Source organism: Dama dama, chromosome 5 (genome assembly GCF_033118175.1).
Source record: "Dama dama isolate Ldn47 chromosome 5, ASM3311817v1, whole genome shotgun sequence".
NCBI classification, from domain to species: domain Eukaryota; kingdom Metazoa; phylum Chordata; class Mammalia; order Artiodactyla; family Cervidae; genus Dama; species Dama dama.
The window spans coordinates 95,217,478-95,237,859 of NC_083685.1; the positions used below are offsets into that span (position 1 = coordinate 95,217,478).

At 47.8% G+C, this 20,382-nt stretch overlaps 1 protein-coding gene and 1 non-coding gene across 4 annotated transcripts; one reads left to right on the forward strand and one right to left on the reverse strand.

Annotated features, from left to right (window-relative positions):
• Nucleotides 1-419: 419 nt before the first annotated feature.
• Nucleotides 420-12,852, reverse strand: XAF1 (XIAP associated factor 1). Of its 3 annotated transcripts, XM_061143171.1 has the most exons (10): nucleotides 12,743-12,852; nucleotides 12,519-12,643; nucleotides 12,157-12,279; nucleotides 10,006-10,141; nucleotides 9,214-9,270; nucleotides 8,645-8,840; nucleotides 6,629-6,714; nucleotides 3,694-4,035; nucleotides 731-797; nucleotides 420-578 (listed from the first exon to the last, which is right to left on the reverse strand). In XM_061143171.1, exons 3-9 carry the CDS (start codon nucleotides 12,186-12,188, stop codon nucleotides 756-758), a joined length of 891 nt encoding a protein of 296 aa, XP_060999154.1. In that variant the 5' UTR covers nucleotides 12,189-12,279; nucleotides 12,519-12,643; nucleotides 12,743-12,852; the 3' UTR covers nucleotides 420-578; nucleotides 731-755. The 3 variants fall into 3 exon arrangements, with proteins under 3 accessions (XP_060999154.1, XP_060999153.1, XP_060999155.1); XM_061143170.1 differs by having other exon boundaries at nucleotides 12,519-12,777; XM_061143172.1 differs by lacking the exons at nucleotides 12,519-12,643; nucleotides 12,743-12,852 and adding an exon at nucleotides 10,734-10,881 and having other exon boundaries at nucleotides 12,157-12,474.
• A 6,817-nt stretch (nucleotides 12,853-19,669) lies between these two features.
• On the forward strand, nucleotides 19,670-19,741 carry TRNAH-GUG (transfer RNA histidin (anticodon GUG)). Its single transcript has one exon. It is a non-coding gene; the product is annotated as a tRNA-His (tRNA).
• The last annotated feature ends 641 nt before the right edge of the window (nucleotides 19,742-20,382 follow it).

The window sequence follows — 20,382 nt, forward strand, 5'->3', positions numbered from 1 at the left end:
TTAAGCAAACCTGATTCAGCCAACCTGACAAAACTAGAGAAAGGTCACACGTCTGCAGTTTTGGGTGGGTGAGGGCGCACCCAAGCACCCACTGTCCTGGGCTCCATCCTCCCTGTGGGAGCTGGTGCCCTAACAGGTCTCCCCTCAAGCCAGGCAGAAAGTTAGGGCTCTGCTACTTGCGGGGAGGGGGCTGCTTCTCTGGGTATTTCCCAGCTGCTCCCCCTGCCAACGGCCACAACTGGCACCTCTTCGTGCATTACCTGGCTCCCCCCACCACCCAACCTCATTTTTCTCTTCCTCTCTCTCTCTCATTTTCTGCCGCTCCCCTTCCCATGCCGTCCTAGCCGCTGCTTCCCCACCCCACCCACCCCCAGCCCTGGAAAACCAGTGAAAAATCTAAAGAAAGGTGGAGGACAGGCTTTCAGGAAGATCTTTTTTATTCTTCAGAGATAAAGCTGGATTTCCCAAGGTGTCCAGGCTGGGTTAGGCCTAGATGCTTGATCAGAATTCTCAGGCAGAAGAGCTGGCATTCTCTTTTCCTCCTGGTTTAGCTGTAGCTCTTGGGCAAACCAACATCTCTGTTCAAAAGGAGGAATATAATTAAAATCCAAACCTTTTCTTTGACAAGAAAGAAACCCAGTGCATAAAACCTCTTTTCACAAGCATAGACTAGCACAGAAAGCAAACAGAAAAACCAGTGTAAAAACAAAATCTTCAAAATCTGTTGTACCTTTCCCAAAGCTAGCTGGAACTTCTCACTTGTTTTCCTTTGATGAAGCTAACCGCCGGCATTTCTCCTAAAGAAATGGATATTTAAAAAGTTCAAGGTGTATAAAGTGGTAAGTGTTAGTTCCTGAGATATCGCTGGTTAAACCTATCCCCAGTTCCTGGAGCAGCGACTCTGAGCTGTAGATGGCATAGAAAAGTCATAGGTAGAGATGAATGTATTTGCAAAGCAAAAATAGAGACCCAGATGTAGAGAACAAATTTATGGATACCAAGTGGGGGTGGGGTCGGGGGAGAGGAGGGTAGTATGAATTGAGAGTCTGGGATTGACATATATACACAACTATGGATAAAAGGGGGCTTCCCAGGTGGTTCAGGTGTAAAGAATCTGCCTGCAATGCACAAGACATGGGTTCGATCCTGGGTGGGGAAGAGCCTCTGGAGAAAGAGATGGCAACCCACTCCAGTATTCTTGCCTGGAGAATCTCATGGACAGAGGAGCCTGGTGGGCTACAGTCCATGGGGTCTCAAAGAGTTAGACACAACTGAGTGACTAACACTTCCACATTTTTTTTTTTACCGACTAAACAACAACAGCAATGTATAAAAGAGACGACTAATGATAACTTACTGTATAGCACAGAGAACTCTACTCAATACTCTGTAATGACCTATACAGAAAAAGGACCTAAAATAGAGTAAGCATGTATATGCATAACTGATTCACTTTGCTGCACAGCAGAAATTAACACAATATTGTAAGGCAACTGTACTCCAATAAAAATTTTAAAAAAGAGAAGAAAAGGGAGGCCAGTGAACCAGGAGGGGTCCATGGGAGGTTTGGAACAATGTTTAATAGAGGCCTGTCATCATCAGGAGGGTGGATGAACAGATTAGAGGATACCCACACTATGGCTTCCCTGGGGGCTCAGATGGTAAAGAATCCGCCTGTAGTGCGTGAGACCTGGGTTCAATCCCTGGATTGGGAAGATCCCCTGGAGAAGGGAATGGCAACCCACTCCAGTGTTCTTGCCTGGAGAATATCCATGGACAGAGGAACCTGGCAGGCTACGATCCATGGGGTTGCAGAGTCGGACGCGACTGAGCAACTATCAGTCACACACACAAGAGTCCATGGGCTGAGCCAGTAGGGAGTCCTCATGGACTCTTACAACATTAAAAAAGAAAAGGGAGGGGCAACATTATTTGACTTGGAGGGTTGCCCTTCTTATTATTGGTTATTGATGAATCCTATACAAACAGTGTGTACAACTGGACTCCAAATGTGTGTGTGTGTGTGTGTGTGTGTGTGTGGTTATGTAATAGAGTTGCCAGATAAAATAGAGGCTGTCCAGTTAGATTTTAATTTCAGAGAGACAAAGAATTTTTCTTAGTATGAGTATGTCCCATGAAATTATTTTGTAGTTATTTTTGTCCCAAGTAATGATTTTTTTCTTTGCTAAATTCAGCATGCCCATCATTAAGGATGGAGGGAAGTATGGAAGGAGATTTCAGCTGTAGGAGGCAAGGGAATATGGCACTAATAGCACCCTCAGCAAGTATGCAATTCACTCAGCTTGGTAAAATTGTGTGCTTGTGTGCATATAGAGATGCTTAAAGAAGTTAGAAAGAAGAAGATTTAGGTCTACTTCTTTGTAAGGTGTGTGCATCATATATTCAGCAAAAAAGGCAAATGGTGGAGTCATGAGTCTGGGAAGATGATATATGGGGAAGAAAAGCAATTCAAACCCCATGGAGGCTTGTCAGGCTTTTGTGAACAGAGGTGAAGTTTTGGAAGGACACCCACCTGGTTGCTGAAACTAGTACTTCATGGCATGGGACTTGGGAGGTGGGGTGGGTATTGGGGAGGATTAGCTTTATCTTTATGTTTGTTTGTATGGTATCATGTCAAATGGTTACAACAAAATCTAGTATCTAGTACTAGTAAACTCTGGGAGATAGTGAAGGACGAGGAAGCCTGGTGTGGGGTTGCAATGAGTTGGACACGAGTTAGCTACTGAACAACAACAACAACTTTTGTATTCTGAAAAACATCAAATAATGAAAATATTTTAAAGTGAGACATCCTTTTTGGGGCTTGAGAGCATAAGCTTTGGAACTGTATCCACATGTATACCTGGCTGGATTCTGCGACTCTCTAATTGTGAAATCCTGGGGAAGCCACTCAACCTTTCTGTTTCATTTCCTTATCTATAAGGTAGGGGTAAAATACCTTCCTGATGTTTATAATGATTAGCCATTTGTAAAGAGCTTTGCCACCCCATGGACTGTAGCCCCTCAGGCTCCCCGGTCCATGGAATTTTCCAGGCAAGAATACTGGAGCGGGTTGCCATTTCCTTCTCCAGGGGATCTTCCCGACTGAGGGATCAAATCCACGTCTCTTGCGTCTCCTGTGTCGGCAGGCAGGTTCTTTACCAGCCGAGCCACCAGGGAAGCCCCGCTTTGCATCGTAACTAGTGCATAATGGTTAACTACCTCTAATGCTAATTCTTCTTTATTGGAAAGTAATCTAGGATGTGAAAAATCAGGTTATTGAGGCTGCAAATCCTGAGCTACTGGAGGTAAACCTTAATCTATTGGAGGCAAGATACCAACTGACTTAGGATCTTGACCAAGGCTCTGATCTCTGGACTGCAGTTGCCTTATCTGTGCCATGAGAGGGCTAGACTGGATGCCCTCTATTCATTTGTCTGCTCCATGGTTTGGGGGCATTTGCTGTGGTCAGTAACTGGGCTGGACACTGGAGATAGAGATGAGAGGTTGGCTCTGCCGTCAGAAATGGAGGTGATGAACATATATAAACAGGTGATAAGTGCTGAGAGTGGATCTGCACACACAGAGAAAAGGGAGATAGTGTTGTCTGAGGACAGCTCGCAGGACTTGCATTTCTTTAAACACTGTCCTGATGGCTCACAGCTGGGTATGGAGGGAACAGAGGCTGGGTACCTGGTGGTGGTTTAGGGTTGGCAGGGGAAGTAGGATACCACACTGAGAACATCTCCTCAGAATGTCATAGGCTGTCTCATCTTCTACAGGAGAGGAGGCTCTGAGCTTGCCATTGGACTTCAAAGACAGATTCGTGGTTTTGTTTGTGCTTCGTGGCGCTTGCCTTGCTGACTTTTCAGAAAGAAAGGGAGCTCTGTGTCTATTTTTCAGCTTTGGACGGACATCTTTCTCTGCCTTGGAAGTCTGGTCTTCAGCAGCCCGACTCAGAGGGGATGAAGGTGGAATTTCTGGTTTCCCTGCTGGAGAATGTGTCACAGCACCTGAGACTCGACGGCATCTATCCTGCAAGGGTGAGTCAAGCATCAAATTTTAAAATGACCTCAGTTTTAATGGTGGACAATACAGTAGGCAAGCTAACCTGAAAATTTCCCACTCCAAACACTTTAGAAATGCTGGATATAATATGACAAACATTCATTGAGCTGACTTTGCAAGGAAGCAAGCAAACTCATGTTCCAGGAAAGAAGACCTACCTGTTAAGCACATGAGGTAACCCTTTAGGAGGAGATTGTGGGGTCAATCTCATGACTAAGAGCTTGGATGAGAGAAAAGTCCCATCCACGTGATGTGTGAAATTGGAAGAGTCCCCCTTCCCTGCACGAAGCTGGGAACTTTGAAGTCTGAACTATGGTGGCCAAGAGACAAAAACTGACTAACTGGAAAAGGGAAATGACAAGAAAGCTTGTCTACTTTGGACTAGAAATTGAGCATGAGGTGATAAATTCTGAAGAAGAGAGAGAGGAAAAAAAAAAAAAAGACACACATCTGAGCCTATTGTCCTAAGCAGGATGAATAAAAATAAATCTTCTCTTGGATACATTGCAGTGAAATCACAGAAGATCCAAAGCAAAAAGGATCTTGAAATTCAGCAAAGAAAATGGTTATTGGCGAAGGACCAGCAGCGACACTGAGAGCAGACTTATCAACAGCAATCAGAGAGGTGGGAAGATGGTGGAAATGCTTCAAAATGCTAAGAGAAAATAAAGGTTAATGTAGAATTTGAAATCCAATTAAACTAACATTCAAGAATGCAGAATAAAGGAAGTAACTGTGCAGATAACTGAAGATACCTAGACATGTATTTCAGGATGACAGAAATCTTGCCCAGAAGGAAAGCTTGGGATTCAAGAAAGCTTGGGATCCATGACTTCCCTGGTGGTGCAGTGTAAGAATCTGCCTTGCAATGCAGGGGACTTGGGTTTGATCCCTGATCAGGGAACTAAGATCCCACATGCCACAGTGCACTTCAACTATTGAGCCCAAACGCTCTGGAGCCCACGTGCCGCAACTAGAGGGAAGCCCTCACACTGCAATAAAGATTCCACATGCCGCAACTAAGACCCAATGCAGCCAAAATAAATCCATAAAATATCTTAAAAAGAAAGGATGTCAGCAAAGAGAAAGGTAAACATATGAGTATATCCAAGCAGGTATGAATTGAATAAAATGACAGTAATAATAATGACTAAAGAGGAATAGTACAAAAACCAGGTGAAACTAAATTCCACAGCATTTATTAATACATAAAAGGTGGAAATAGAGAATCAATCAGCACGTTTTCAAATCCATATAGTGTTTCTGTGGAGGGTAGGGAATGTAATTTAGATTTTAAGTCAAGTATTCACATTAAAATGCACTAAATGTCACCGATAGTAAATTTTATATGTATGGTCCATGATAAACAAAAAGACCTAGATCATCTCTAGGATTTCTTCAGTTCTGATATGCATTGTTCTCTGGATTGAAGGGTAAAGAAAGGACAAACAGTTTGCCATCCATGAAGAAGGATGTGAGTTCTTTGGAGAGATGCTTTGGGGAGATTCCCCCAAAGAAAATGCTCCATCCTGTAGAAGAGGGGAGCAGCTTGGCCTGACTAATGCACTAAAAGGTGCTTAGAGTGATGGAGGGAGGAGTCTGTGAATTTTCCCAGGCAAAAGCAATCAATCAATCCATCACATCATTACATCCTTTCAGAGTCCTCCTTTTGGTACCCAGCCCTGATATCAGCTTCATTGTGGGAAGATGGAGAAAGCTATTGACTTTTTTGGGGAAGCTCACAGCCTGATAGAGGAGACTTCCACATGGGATGTGCTGTGCTGTGCTTCATTGCTCAGGCGTGTCTGACTCTTTGCAACTCTATGCAGCCAGGCTCCTCTGTCCACGGGGATTCTCCAGGCAAAAATACTGGAGTGGGTTGCCATGCCCTCCTCCAGGGGATCTTCCCAACCCCAGGACTGAACCCAGGTCTCCCGCACTGCAGATGGATTCTTTACCATCTGAGCCACCAGGGACATGGGATACAGAATAATAAAGCAGAGCCTATTAAGGCCTAACTTGCAATATCCAGGCCCTCAGAGGTGATCAGTGATAGCTGGATTGGTTAGGGAGGCTCCTTGAAGGGCTGGCATGATTGGAATCCAATTACGTGTGCTGAATGAGCCGAAAGCAGTTCACGATGTCCTTTTTTGAACAAAGCAAAATGAAATACGGGAACCTCTTAATATTCATGCTGTGTAAAACTAGACCCAGAATCTACCATTCAAGACTTCCCAGGTGGTCCAGTGGTTAAGAATCCACCTGCCAATGCAGAGGACACAGGTTCAATCCCTGGTCCAGGAAGACCCCACATGCCATGGAGCAGCTAAGCCCGGGCGCCACAGCTACTGAAGCCCACGCATCTAGAGCCCGTGTTCAGCAACAAGAGATGTCACAGCAATGAGAAACCTGCGATGAAGGCTACGATGAAGATCCAGTGCACCCAATAAGTAAATAAATAAAATGAATGAATTTCAAAAAGAATCTACTGTTCATATCATACTTTTTGGAATATGGACTGGCTATTGGCATCATTAGAAAATGACAAATTTCTACTCACCAGATGGTGGAAATACTTATTTCCTGAAATCATTTGGTTGCAATAATGACAACAGATGTTGCTTTCAGGAGCTGGAATGCTCTTCCCTGAAAAAGCGCAGAAACAACAGCACAAATGGTTGCCCTTGACAATGGCCAGCCCGACTGCCCCACAACTGCCCCACAACAGCCCCACAACTGCCCCACTATGCGGCCTGCAGTCCTGAGGATGCCTTGTCCCGAGTCTGCCATGAGTGTCCTGCACTGCCAGGGTCCTTGGCCACACGAACCACCCACAACTGGAATCACCCACATTATTTCCATTAAACCGTAAAAGTGCCCTTGGGGCAGCACATAGCCCTGATGAAGAGACATTTTCCTGGAGCAGGACTGGTTTCCAAGGAGACAGAAGGAGTTGTTACCACAGATGCCAGTCCTGTTCAACCTGACTGCCCTTTCAGTTTAGCCATTTCCGAGCTCTGTGATCAAATGAGGAGTTAATTGCACACATCTTTGTTGATTGTGTTGAATTTGTGTTGTGCTGTCTTGTTGAGGTTGTGTTGATGCAATTGTATTGTGTTGATGAAGTTGCATTGTCTTGTTGAAGTTGTGCTGTTGTTGAAGCTGTGCAGACTTGTTGAAGTCGTGCAGTCTTGTTGAAGTTGTGTTGTGTTGACGAAGTTATGCTGAAGAGTTGTTTGTTGGCTGTGTTGAAACCCAGGCCTGCTGGAAACGTACTTGAATCTTAAGCACCCCCCAGTTTTTCATTTGCCGATTTTGATAAAATCGTTTACCCGGAGAGACCTACCTACCGCCAAGGGATTTTCAGCTCTGTCCCCATGCTACTGTTGTTACTAAAACAACCAGTGAGAAGATGTGTTTGGCTCGTGTTCTCTGTAAACACACTTCATGAAGAGGTAACTGGGTAAAGAGAGCATGCTGGGGCACCAGGTGGCCAACACGTAGGCCCAAAGGTCAGGAGTTACAACTGAATCCTTTCTGTCTGGGGCTGATGGTGGGAAAGTTCCTGATTTTGTGTCAGGGAACTTGGGTATCCTATCTGGTTTCTGCCTCCAGTAAGCCCCTGTTTCACTCTGCATACGTTTCTCATCCCTACAAGGATTCAGGTGGGTCTCTGCCAGGCTGGAGTCATGCTGGAGGAGTTCAAAGGAAGCCTCCCATATGGTAGGGCCCCATTGCCTCTGTACTCATCTGCTTAGTTCCTAGCTCCCCAACCCCTGACTTCTTGGCTCCCTGGATCAGTCATTTATTTTTATAAATTAGAAAAATTTCTTTTTATTGGAGGAAAATTGCTTTACAATATTGTGTTGGTCTCTGCCGTACAGCAACTCAAATCAGTCATAATTATATGTTCATCCCCTCTGTCTTGAACCTCCCACCCCACCCCATTCCACCCCTCTAGGTTGTCACAGAGCACCAGGCTGGGCTCCCTGCATAATACAGCAGCTTCCTTAGAGTTATCTATTTTACACTTGGCAGTGTATATATGGGGTTTCCCAGGTGGCGCTAGTGGTAAAGAACCTGCCTGCAAAGGCAGGAGACATAAGAGATGTGGGTTTGATTCCTGGGTCGGGAAGATCCCCTAGAACAGAGGGTATGGCAACCTACTCCAGTATTCTTGCCTGGAGAATCTCATGGACAGAGGAGCCTGGTGAGCTACAGTCCATGGGGTCGCAAAGAGTCAGACACGGCTTAGCACACATGCACACAGTGTATATATGTTAATGCTACTTTCTCAGTTTGTCCTACGCTCTCCTTCCCCTGCTGTGTCCAGCAGTCCATTCTCTATGCCGGAGTCTCCCTTTCTTGTCTGCAAATAGGTTCATCAATACTATTTTTTTAGATTCCATATTTATGCATTAATCTATGATATTTGCTTTTCTCTGGACCAGTCATTTCAAGACACAGCAGACACACAAGAAGCCCACTCTGGAGCTAGACTAGCCAGGTGACTTAGAGACACGCACAATTGTCATCACCCTCGTCACCCATCCCGCTGAGCGCTCACGATCCTCACCTTTCTGGAGCCGGGGCTGCTCACGCCGACACTCTTCTCTGTGCCGGGCCAGCACGTGGAGCATGACATGCTGGCCGCAGTCTGGGCAGACCTCCATCTGCTGGCCACAGTGGTGCTCGTGGAGGTCCACCTTGTTCAGACGCACGGCCAGGTGGCAGAAATGGCACTCAACCGGGCGCGCCTGACATTCCTGGGCCTACGGGGAGGCCGGCGGGACGGGCATGGTCACTGGCCTGCAGTGACTGCAGTCGCCCTGGGGCTAGGAGCTTATTTCCCTGGGGGGGCCTGAAGCCAGTAAGAGAAAGCAGGTGGGAAAGACTGGAGGGTGGGGGGTGGGAGAGGGTTGTGGGAGAGGGACTTCTCCTTGCGAGGGGAACATGAGCTGTCTTGGACCCTGGCAGTCCCTTCTGACCAGTGTCTGGGGGCAGGAGGCCCTGTGTTGCTGTGATAAGCTAGTTCCAGGCCTGCTTGGGAGAGAAGAGAGAGCTGGTGGCAGGAGGGGAGAGCTTTATGACTGGCCCCCTCCCCTCCTCCTGGGCTTGGCAGAAGAAATCACACCTGCTCCTCACCTCATGACTCTCCAGCGAGTGCTTCGGCACGCTCTGCTGACACATGGCACATCCCACCTAAATGCGGAGGGAGGTGCTCGAGTCCCACCCTGGCTCCGTGTGTCCGGGGTGGGTCTGTGAGCACCTGGGGGCAAGTCAGGCACCCTCGTCTGCCTGCAGCACCAACCCTGATCTCAGGGATGCATTTGTGGGACCCTCTGAGCTGAGATGGATGCCTGAGCTTGAGGAGCTCCAGAAACAGCTGGAGAGAAAGGTCAGCCTTTGACCAACCTTGGCCATGACTGCTTTCCAAGCTCCACTTTCTTGTTTCTCCTCTTGACACATCTCAAAAGGACATTTTACTTTTCCCAATACAGGGACCCCTAGTCTTGGCCAACCTCATACGCCTGTAGGGAAAAGATTGGGAATGGGAAACCGGGGTTGACTCGGTGCAGTACAGGAAACAAGTGTTAGTGGCCCAGTCATGTCTGACTCTTTGTGATCCCATGGGCTGTAGTCCACCAGGCTCCTCTGTTCATGGGATTCTCCAGGCCAGAATACTGGAGTGAGTTGCCATTCCCTTGAATCTTCCCAACCCAGAGATGGAACCCAGGTCTCCTGCATTACAGGCAGATTCTTTACCTGTCTGAGCCACCAGGGAAGCCGAGGTGGCAGTACAGGAAAGGCAGGATTATCTATCTCTTCCACTTTGCACAGGGGGCTGGGCGCGGGGGCTGAGCGACTTGCAGTCATGAGGTGGGCTGCAGAGAGGACCCTGCCCCTCCACCTCCATCCCCCAATCTGCTTCCCTACCTGCTGGTGCCCACCCTGGCGGTGTTCTTCCATCTTATCCTGCAGGACGGGTTCCTTGCACTCTGGGCAGAGGACCAGAAATATCAGGCAGTGGGCCTCATGGAGGGCCAGGAGGTTGGAGGCCACCCTTCTTTTGCTGCAGGATCAAGAGGGAGGAAAAGCAGGTTTATTTCATGGTATAAAGCATGGAGCCATATTTTATACCCAGAGCTCCTGGATGAAGTTCTTCCAAGGCCTCAAGCACTGAAAATATGATGATGAGACCACCTGCCTCGCCTTCCCCATGTTGATCTCAAATCAGAACAATGCTGAATCATAAGGTAATGGTAAGGATGCTCTGCAAAGCTCTTATGTTGCCCAGGGTGAGCACGGTGAGCGAAAAGGAGCAGGAGGGAGCGATTACAAAGGGACAAGAGAAACCTTTGGGAGGTAATGAATAGTTTCATTGTCTTGATTGTGACTGACGAAATAAAATTTATATTTTAAGGCAGGACAAGAACAAATTAAAGATAAAACTCTCTGTGTGTGTTTGGGCCTCCTCCCTCCCTCATGTGCATCTGTACTACACATTAACCAGAATGCCTCATAGATGGAAGAGCCTGCTCAACCGTTCCTTTTTTCTTTCTTCTGATGCCAGAAATATAACTTAAAAGAATAGTGTTCTCTCTCAGCTCTGTGCTCAGTCGCAGTGCCTCATTGCTCACCCAGTACTCTCAGTATGTGCTCACCTGTTCTATAGGTAGGTATCCTTGGTGAACTTTATGCAAAATACCAGTATGTCATTTTGATTTATGATCCTTTGTCTCAAAAGCATCTGACTGTGTCTTTGACTTCTAACCTGGGCTTCCCTGGTGGCTCAGATGGTGAAGAATCTGCCTGCAATGTGGAAGGCTGAGGTTTAGTTGCTCCGTTGTGACTCTTTGCGACCCCATGGACAGCAGCCCCCCCCAGGCTCCTCTACCCATGGGATTTCTCAGGCAAGAACATTGGAGTGGGTTGCCATTCCCTTCTCCAGGGGAACTTCCTGACTTGGGGATCGAACCTGTGTCTTCTGCATTGCCAGGCAGATTCTTTACTGTCTGAGACACCAGAGAAACCCAATATATATGTTATTTTTCAGATTATTTTCCATTATAGGATATTGACTATAGTTCCCTGTGCTATACAGTAAACCTTTGTTGCTTGTTGCTTATCTATTTTTTAAAATTAGGAATCTAGCATTCTATTTATACTAAGTCAAGCAAGTGGAATCAAAATGTCATATTTTAGTTAGGCAAAAAGTCTTAAGTTTTCTAATACATATATACACTATATACTATATATACATATATATACTATACTATACTAATACATATATTATACATATAAATTATACATAATATTATATAATAAATATAAACATATAATAATATAATTATATAAATAATGTATAATATATATTATATTAGTCATATATGTGTATACAAAGCGTTTTTACTTTGGGAAGCATGGACTCGTAATCACTGGACCACCAGGAAAGTCTCCCTTCCTCTATTCTTACCCCTCTGCCCAGCCTGGCGCCTCAGCTTTTTTCCTGAGCTGGTGCAAACACCAGACAGCCAGGAGGGTCTGGCGGGAGGAGGTCCTTGGGGAGGGATCCCCCTGGTTCCTGTCACAGGTAGGGAGCTTCGAGACTTGAGGTGCCTCAAGGGGTTGGGTCCCCATGATTTAGAGGTGTGGGCTGGGACCTCTGTTCTATCCTCTCCCCCTGCTCCACAGCTCCCTCTAAAGGTGGGGGTGGGAATGGCCCCAGACCATCTGCCTGAGCCTCTTTCTTTCAAAGACTGGTATGAAGAGCATAGCAATTAGGACCCCCGGTCTGAAAAATAGGAGTAGCCCAGCAGGGATGGTTAGCCTGGCTGGCTGGCTGTAGAACTGTCCCAGAAAGTCTTCAATATCTGGAGATGGGGGTGGGGCGGGGTTCAGGGATGTCTGCCAACCCTGAGCATCTCTCACTGATATCTCCTGAGTTTACACCTTCCTACCGCAGGGGCCCACCCTGGCCTCCTGGGCACATGGACCCTTTTCTCTTCACTTTAGAAACAGACTTATCCTGTCTGCCCCTCTCACCAGCCAGCCTTAGGTCGGCCACCAGGGAAAGCGACTTCTTACCAGTTCCTGCACATCTGGAAGGCTCCCTCCATGGTCGGATCTCTGGAGTCTTTCTGTTTCAAGTTTCAGTTCTTGCAGGCAGAGAAACAAAACTGAAAGTGTTCCGGCAACAGGGCCCACAGCCTAGGAAGGGAGGGGTTTTCAGATTCCTCAGCCCAGGGCTGCTGCACAGTACCTGTTACTGACATCCAGGAAGCCTGGTCCCTGCCTCCTCCCTCAGCCTGTGTTGCTGCCACTGGCTGTTTCTGCGACCCCTTGGGTGGGAGCCAGAGGCCAGGCCTCCCTGGGCAGCAGCCCCTCCCCTCCCCCAGGCTGGCCTCACTGCATCCGGGTCACTCCATCCTCTTCCACAAAACACTGACCTCCTTGTCCCTCCTGGTCCTCTCACTGATCCTTCCTCTGTAGGAGACAGCTGGTTGGCTGTGTTGAACGTGAACTTGAAGTCAGCTCCTCCTTGAGAACTGCTCTTGACTTCCTGTATTCTACTCTGGTCCCGGTCAGGGGCAGGAGGAATTGGGGATGCAGGGTGAGAACTGCAGGCTTTGGAGCCACATCCCGTAGCAGCTTGGTGACCTAGGGCACTCACCTGTTCCCGTTTGCCTCTGTCCTCTCTTGTAAATAATTACAGCAAACATGGCTGTAATGCTAACAGGGGGGCAAGCGAATGGGGAAGTCTTCAGACACAGAAACTGCTGCGCTGAGGGCTGATGTAACTTGCACACATTGCCAGCCAACAGGAAGCAGAATCAGGCTTTGAACCCAGGCCAAGAGGCCCAGCGCTTGTCTCTCCTAGAATGGCCAGAGGGTCGGGAGACAGGAAGTCGAATCTTGGTAGTGGACCTAACTGACAGCAAGAGTCACTTTAGCCTCTGGGCTTGTTTCCTCATTTCCCCCTGCTACCCCCCACCCCCCACCTTCCTCTGGACTCTACAGGGGACCTGGAGAACTTGGGGAGTCCAGGTGCTCCCAGAAACTGTGTGAAAAATTGCTTTCATTTGAGTACATGGACTTGAAAGGAGTCTGGCACCTAGACTGTTATAAATGACTGGACGAATTGACCCCAAAATTTGAGATTCAAAGAAATCAAGTTCTGCTAAAGGCAACACGTGTCTAAAATCATATATGCATAATTGGATCAAATGAACAGTTGTTTGTGTTCTTTTCACAGAGCAGGATGTAATTAATTAGACAAAAATGACAGAACAGTGTATCTAATTGCTCAGTAGAAATTGAAGAATTTGCAGATAATTGCAATTCCATCAGAAACGTTTGGATATTATATACTTTATGTTGACATTTTTAAGGGGATTTAATATGTATTTCTATTTCCCAGAGCCTTATTTGTAAAAAAAAAAAAAAAAAAAAAAGCCTGTCTTTAATTAGCTTCAATATTTACCTTTATTATTCATAAACACAACTAAGACATTGAAGTGTTATTGCAATGATTGTGGCTTTGCAATTATTTATTTAAACTTTAGTGAGCACGCCATCTACATAACCTTACTATACTTGATCAATATGTGACAGTTTTCCACTATTACATGAGTAAGTCCTGCCTGATGGTTAAGTCAGAAATTGAAAACGGACCACTGAGGCGTGATGGGTACGCCACACTCAGGCACTTAGCCTGATGTGTGGCCATTTGTTGGGATTCTTGGGGCAGCAAGGATGGTGGATTCCAAACTTGCCCACACTTGGGAACCGCTTGGGAAACTAAACAAAAGCCACGGATGCCTGCCAAACCTCAGAAAGCGGGATTTCCCTGGTCCAGCAAGTGGCTATGACTTTGGAGATTTTGCAAGGTCCCAAGTGATTCTAACATGGAAACGAGTTGGTGTCGGAGGAAAGGGCTGGTTCTGAATGCCAGGAACTTTCCCACCTAAACAATAAGAGGATGGGGCAGATGAGCATCACTCAAGGTTCCACAAGTGTGGGGACCAACTCTTGGTGCTCATGGCAGAAAGACGAGACTGGGTTATTACAGGAGGAGAGCTGGGGTTTGTGGGTGGAAGTCCTGGGAGGCCCGAAGCTTCCTCCTGGTCACCACCCTGTCCCTGGATGAACCTGTCAGGGATGGAGGGTACCTGGCCCCAGGAGTGGGGCAGCAAGGGTCTAGGATGCAGTGAGCATGCTGCTGTCATGTCTCACGTGGGTGAGCTCGCGAGAAAGCCCACCTAAGCCAAGGTGCAGATAGGCTCTTTGTCTGGAGCACTTTGTGCTACACACCGGAAGAGAAGGGGGAACAGGGTATGGAAGCTGCTTACATAACCCCCGCCTCCGCCAGCTCGATGGACTCTCTCTAATGTGTATCTGCACGCCCCCACCCCTACAACCGAGGGTCCTCAGCGCTTTCCCAGACCCCAGTGACAGCTGAGCTAACAGAAGGATTTCAGAGCATTGAGCCGTGGCACAAGGCTGCGAGAGAATTCTCGTGATGCCTGCAAATGGAGTGAGAGCAGCTTTTCTAAGGAGGAGAATAGAATTAAGGAAAAGGTTCAGACATGGTCTCCAGCCAACTGGCAGACTCTAAAATTCAGATTCTGAATGAGAGATGTGCCTGCATGCTCAGTCACTAAATCTTGTCTGACTCTTTGCAACCCCATGTACTGTAGCCCTCTGTCCATGGGATTCTCCAGGCGAGAACTGGAGTGAGTTACCAGTCCCTTCTCCAAGGGTCTTTCTGACCCAGGGCTCAAACCCAGGTCTCCCGCATTGCAGGTGGATTCTTTACGAGCTGAGCTGCCAGGGAAACTCATGAGAGACAGCGGATGGTAACAGTAATGATCAGTGATAGGAGGTAACAGCAAAAATTACTACTTATACATTTCCTCTGCTGCAGGTGAAGGAGGAAACAGACACAGCTGGAGTCCGCCTTAGGCCAGGCTGCGAACATTAGGCTACACGCATGGTCACCCTCCCAATGGACTCTGAACTTTGTGCCGGGTCTCTATAGAAATGGCATCCCAATGGAAAACCAGACCCCCAGATAAAAGAGCCTCAGGACTTGTACTTGGACTCTCTGTTGCTTAAAAGAATATGCTAATTATCTCTGTAACAGAACAAAGTGGTAAATTCCATTATGTTTATTGGGATATGACCACAGGCCTGTTGATATATATCCACTGTTTATCTAGTCTTGTGACACATGAATCATGGGTTAACTCTGATCGTATCTCTCTTTTACTTTGTCCAGACTAGTTTCAAGGAATTTGGGGAGGTGTGTTTGAGCAAGTACACTTAGGGTATATAAGGTTTTCCCAAAAACTGGTCGGGGTCCTTGGCTAAGAGGAGACTCTGCCTTGGGCCCACCGGTGTAATAAACTGCACTCCACTATCTGCATTGTCCTTCTGAGTGAGTTTGTTTCCCAGAATGCTTGGCTACAACATTTGGTGCATGGGCCGGGAAACTCCTCACTTTGAGGAGACAAGCCCCATTTGTGACTACTCCGAGGCCTTGCGGCTTGAATCTTCTAGAGGAGGGAAGGCGCCTCGCCCTTCTGGAAGGATTCTGCTTCTCAACGCCTGGACCTTTCATATTAGCAGGTAGTGGATGGCAGCAGGGGAACTGAGCGCTCGGGTGAGGAGGAACCCACCCGGTAGGGTGGAAGAGGGGGCCTGATCACCCCCCTGGGAGGGACTAGAAGGAGCGGGGACCCACTGGAGCCTGGAATAGGCAGGCGGCGATTGCTTGGTACACAGGTCAACGAGCGTGCTAGGGCTTAGGAAGGAAATTTACCAGGGTCATTTAGGAGGTATGTCCATGCCGTCTCAAGGAAAATTATTACCAGCGATCGCCAGGGGATTTTTAGGATAAGAAACTGGTCCTTGTATACTCATATTCTGCCCTCCCCCAGGAGGTGTCCTGTCTGCTGTGAAATTCTTGACCCCCTCCGAATTGTCAGGCTAGAAGGAGGGGGATACATAAGTGAGTATGAATTGGCTTTTCCGGAGACGGCCTGGGACATGGGATATTTAACCCATCTGTATTTTCATCCGCACCTGATTAAGCCCACCAAGGCAGAATAGACTTTAAGGGAGAAACAGCTTGGACCACGTGGTGTTCTGGTTTGGCCTTGGTGACCAGCAGGTGAAGACACCCGATCCCCTTTCTCCCTCTGGGATCTGGCAGGATTTGGACCAGGATTACCTGTCCCTCCCCCATACTGGATGATGATGCGCCCGATGGCCCAGAGCTCCACCAGGACCGGAGGCGGCCTTAATGCCCCATCCAGGGCCAAGTGAAGTTCCTGCAGCAGCCGCTGCTCCCGGAGGTCGTAGAGCCGCCACCTTGGCGGGCTCCAATCCCGGTGGCAGAAGCCTCTGGCCAGAACTTCCAGGATCCGGCTCCAGCCGAACTGCCCAAGCTATATCCGCCTCTCTGGGTGAGTACTGACAGGAAGGGGAGGGAGACATTGGAATTAAGCAGAGACTGTGATCTGCCAGAGAGCTGGAGGGGACGAAAGAGGACAGACAAGAGATTTGCCATGCTAGCTACTGCTCTGGGAAAGTCTACCTTGGGCCCTCTGGAAAACCTCCTCTGCCCCAGGGACAGGACAGTCCTTCAACCAGTCCCAACAGAGGCCCCGGGCCCCGTCACAGCCAAACCAATGCGCCCGATGCTGAGGTTTTGGCCACTGGAAGAATGAGTGCCCTAAGGCAAGGAAGGAAAAGGAAGCTCCTGCAGTTGTGGGGCTTGCTGACTTGGAAATTAAATAGGGCTGCCGGGGCTCGGAGGTATCAGGTCCCCGAGAGCCCATGGTAACCTTAAAAGTAGGGGACCAAAACATTGACTTCATGGTGGATACAGGAGCAGAACTGTCGGTAGTAACAAAACCTGTGGCACCACAGTCCAAAAAGACCACCTCTGTAACTGGGGTATTGGGAGAAGAGATGATTAAATTGTTTTGCCAGCCCAGAAAATGTCAGATCGGGGGGCACCAAGTGATTCATGAATTCCTCTACATTCCTGAGTGCCCAGTACCCCTGTTGGGAAGAAACTTGCTCTTCAAACTAGGAGCACAAGTGACTTTCTCCTCTGAGGAGAGGCCCACCTCCCGGATGGACTCTATGACTTATTTGCCCTCTCTCTCAATACCCCTACAAGATGAGTGGAGGTTGCATGAGCCTCAGAAGGAAGAACCGGGTGGGCCAGAAGAGCATGAGAGAAAGCTAACTCAATTATTCCCTGAAGTCTGGGCGGAAGACAACGTGCCCACCCCCCCCACCCCCACCAGGCTGGCTAAACATCACGCCCCAGTGATAATAGAGCTCAAACCAGGCACCATCCTGGTTAGAAAGTGCCAGCATCCGCTATCGATAGAGGCCCGGACCGGCATACTGCCCCACATCAATAGATTGAAACAAGTGGGCATTCTAGTAGAGTGCCAGTCGGCTTGGAATACACCGATCCTGCCAGTCAAAAAGGAAGAAGGACAGGACTATAGGCCTGTACAAGATCTCAGGCTAGTCAACCAGGCTACTGTGACTATACACCCCACTGTTCCAAACCCCTATACCTTACTTAGCCTCCTCCTGCTGAGGACTGAAGTTTATACTTGCCTAGATCTCAAGGATGCCTTCTTCTGCGAACGCCTCGCCCCAGTGTCACAGCCCATCTTTGCCTTTGAATGGGAAGATCCAGTCGGGGGCACCAAACAACAGCTCACCTGGACCCCCCACAAGGGTGTAAGAACTCCCCAGCCATCTTTGGGGAAGCCTTGGCTTCTGACCTGGACTCATTCCATCCGGAAGAGTATGGATGTTGGCTCCTACAATACATGGATGACCTGCTGCTGGCTGCTGAGACCAAGGAAAAAGGTTGGGAAGAGACAAAAGCACTGCTCCAGCTGTTGATGGAAGCAGGTTACCAGGTGTCGAAGAAGAAGGCACAGATCTGCAAGAAGGAGGTAAGGTATCTGGGGTTTGTTTTAAAGAAGGACAAGGTTCCAGACCCTAGTTGAGTCCTATATACTGATGGCACTAGCCTGATAAAACAAGGACAACGGCTGTCAGGTTAGCCAAAGCGGAAGGGGCCATAAAGACTGGAAAGAGATGGTGGGAATTGCCAAGTGGCAAATTATTGGTACTGGAGGAGCTGGCACACACTCTGGTAATCCAAACACACCAAGCGATCCACCTAGGCCATGCTGCCTGCTCACAGGTTAATGCTGCCTCTCACGTATTCAGACAAAAACCTCCGGGTATTCAGCTGAAAGGCACGCTGTCCCTTGAACACCTGGGAGTGGACTTCACTGAAATGAAACCTCACCGACACTACCATTACCTGCTGGTCATGGTATGTACGTTCTCAGGATGGGTAAAAGCTTTTTCTACCTGGACTGAAAGAGCATCAGAAGTAGCCCGGTGCCTGCTTAGGGAAATAGTTTCCAGATTTGGATTTCCTGCCAGCATTGGATCAGACAATGGCCTGGCTTTTGTAGCTGATTTAGTACAACAAGTAAGCAAAACTTTAAACATCAAATGGAAACTGCACACTGCATATAGGCCCAGAGTTCTGAGATGGTGGAATGAACCAATCAGACACTTAAAGAGACTCTCCAAGTGGATCAGAGAGACTGACTGCTCCTGGGTGGACTTGCTTCCGAGGGCTCTGCTCAGACTCAGGATGACCCCATAGTCCCAAGGCTATTCTCCATAAGAAATTGTGTATGGGAGTCCCCCTCCCATAATAAAACAGGTGTCAACAAATTTGCCTCAGGTAAGGGGGGGATAGGATTATGCAGCAGATGGAACTGGGTAAGGTAATAAATTGGGCAACTAAGTTTGTATAAGAAAGGGTGCCATTCCCCTTTGGGGAACAGATTCATGAGTCTATGCTTGGTAACCAAGTATGGGTCAAAGATTGGAAACTTGATTTACTAGCCCCTGGGTGGAAAGGCCCTTATACTGTTATTCTAACTACCCCTACTGCAGTTAAAGTTGCAGGTATTGCCCCTTGGATCCATCACACGAGGGTGAAGAGAGCATACCATGCAGACCCAGAAAACGCTGAGTGGACTGCACAGAGGGACCCTGCTGACCCTCGAGAGACTAAGACCATCCTTAAGAAGAAGGAAAAGAAGATCCCAGAGGAGCCCCCTTGAGGATGAAGCCGCATAATCAACTCCTGCTGCTTGGTCTCATCAACGTGCACATTCCTACGCCAACTTCCACAATAGCTCCAGTTGTTGGGTGTGTGGGGCTATGCCTCTGTCTATGATGGATGGACTTCCCTGGTGGCTGTCACCACTCCGCCAAGGAGAATTTAAACCACTCTGCTATTTTCTGGGACACAATCATAATCTCTCCCTGCCCTCTGGGTGTAAGGCAGACCTACAGTCAATAGACTCGGGTCATAGGGTTACATTAGATATAAATGCCAGTGTAACAAAAGCCTAACCTACAACAAGCCCCAGTAAATCTACCTTATTTACATGCTAGGTGGACAAGACCTGTGTTTCAATGGTATGAGTATATTGTTGCCTTATTCATACCCTCTACAGAACAATGGGTTTCCCGGGTGGCTCAGAGGGTAAAGCATCTGCCTGTGATGCAGGAGACCCAGGTTCAATCCCTGGGTCAGGAAGATCCCCTGGAGAAGGAAAGGACAACCCACTCCAGTGTTCTTGCCTGGAGAATCCCATGGATAGAGGAGCCTGGTGGGCTCCACAGGGTCGAAGAGTCAGAAACGACTGAGCGACTACACTTACTTATAGGGACAACAGATATTATGATTAAAGTAGAGGCCTTGACTAATTTCACAAAACAGGCCCTCCTAGATAGAACAAAAGCCATCCAAGCCTTAAATGAAAAGCAAATCCAAATGAGAAAAGCGGTAATTCAAAATGGAATGGCTTTGGACATACTCACAGCTGCTCAAGGAGGGACCTGTGCTATAATAAAGGTTGAATGTTGTGTATGCATTCCTGACTTATCTGGCAATGTATCACTGCTTTAGATGACATGAAAAACGAGGTAAAAGCAATGTCAAATGAAAACGTTCCTTTCTGGACTTCGGTCCTATCTTGGGTGAAGGGCGATTGGTGGAAAACTATATTTACCATTGTTATAGTTGCCTTGATATTTCTGCTTTGTGGACCCTGAATTTTACAATGTATTATGAACTTTGTAACCTGAAGGTTGATGTCATTCTCCCAAATTGGCAGTCGGAGAGCCAGGGTGCAATATATCCCTATGAATGATGCTCCTAATATGAGTTAAGAGCAT

What these genes read in the sequence shown, in the direction of transcription:
- XAF1 (XM_061143171.1), bottom strand. Translation starts at nt 12,188, where the DNA reads ATGGAGGGAGCCTTCCAGATGTGCAGGAACTG. An exon ending in GCAGCCCCGGCTCCAGAAAG is followed by an intron (nt 6,715 to 8,644) that starts GTGAGGATCGTG and finishes GCGCTTTTTCAG; the next exon opens with GGAAGAGCATTCCAGCTCCT. An exon ending in CAACCCTAAACCACCACCAG is followed by an intron (nt 798 to 3,693) that starts GTACCCAGCCTC and finishes CCATTTCTTTAG; the next exon opens with GAGAAATGCCGGCGGTTAGC.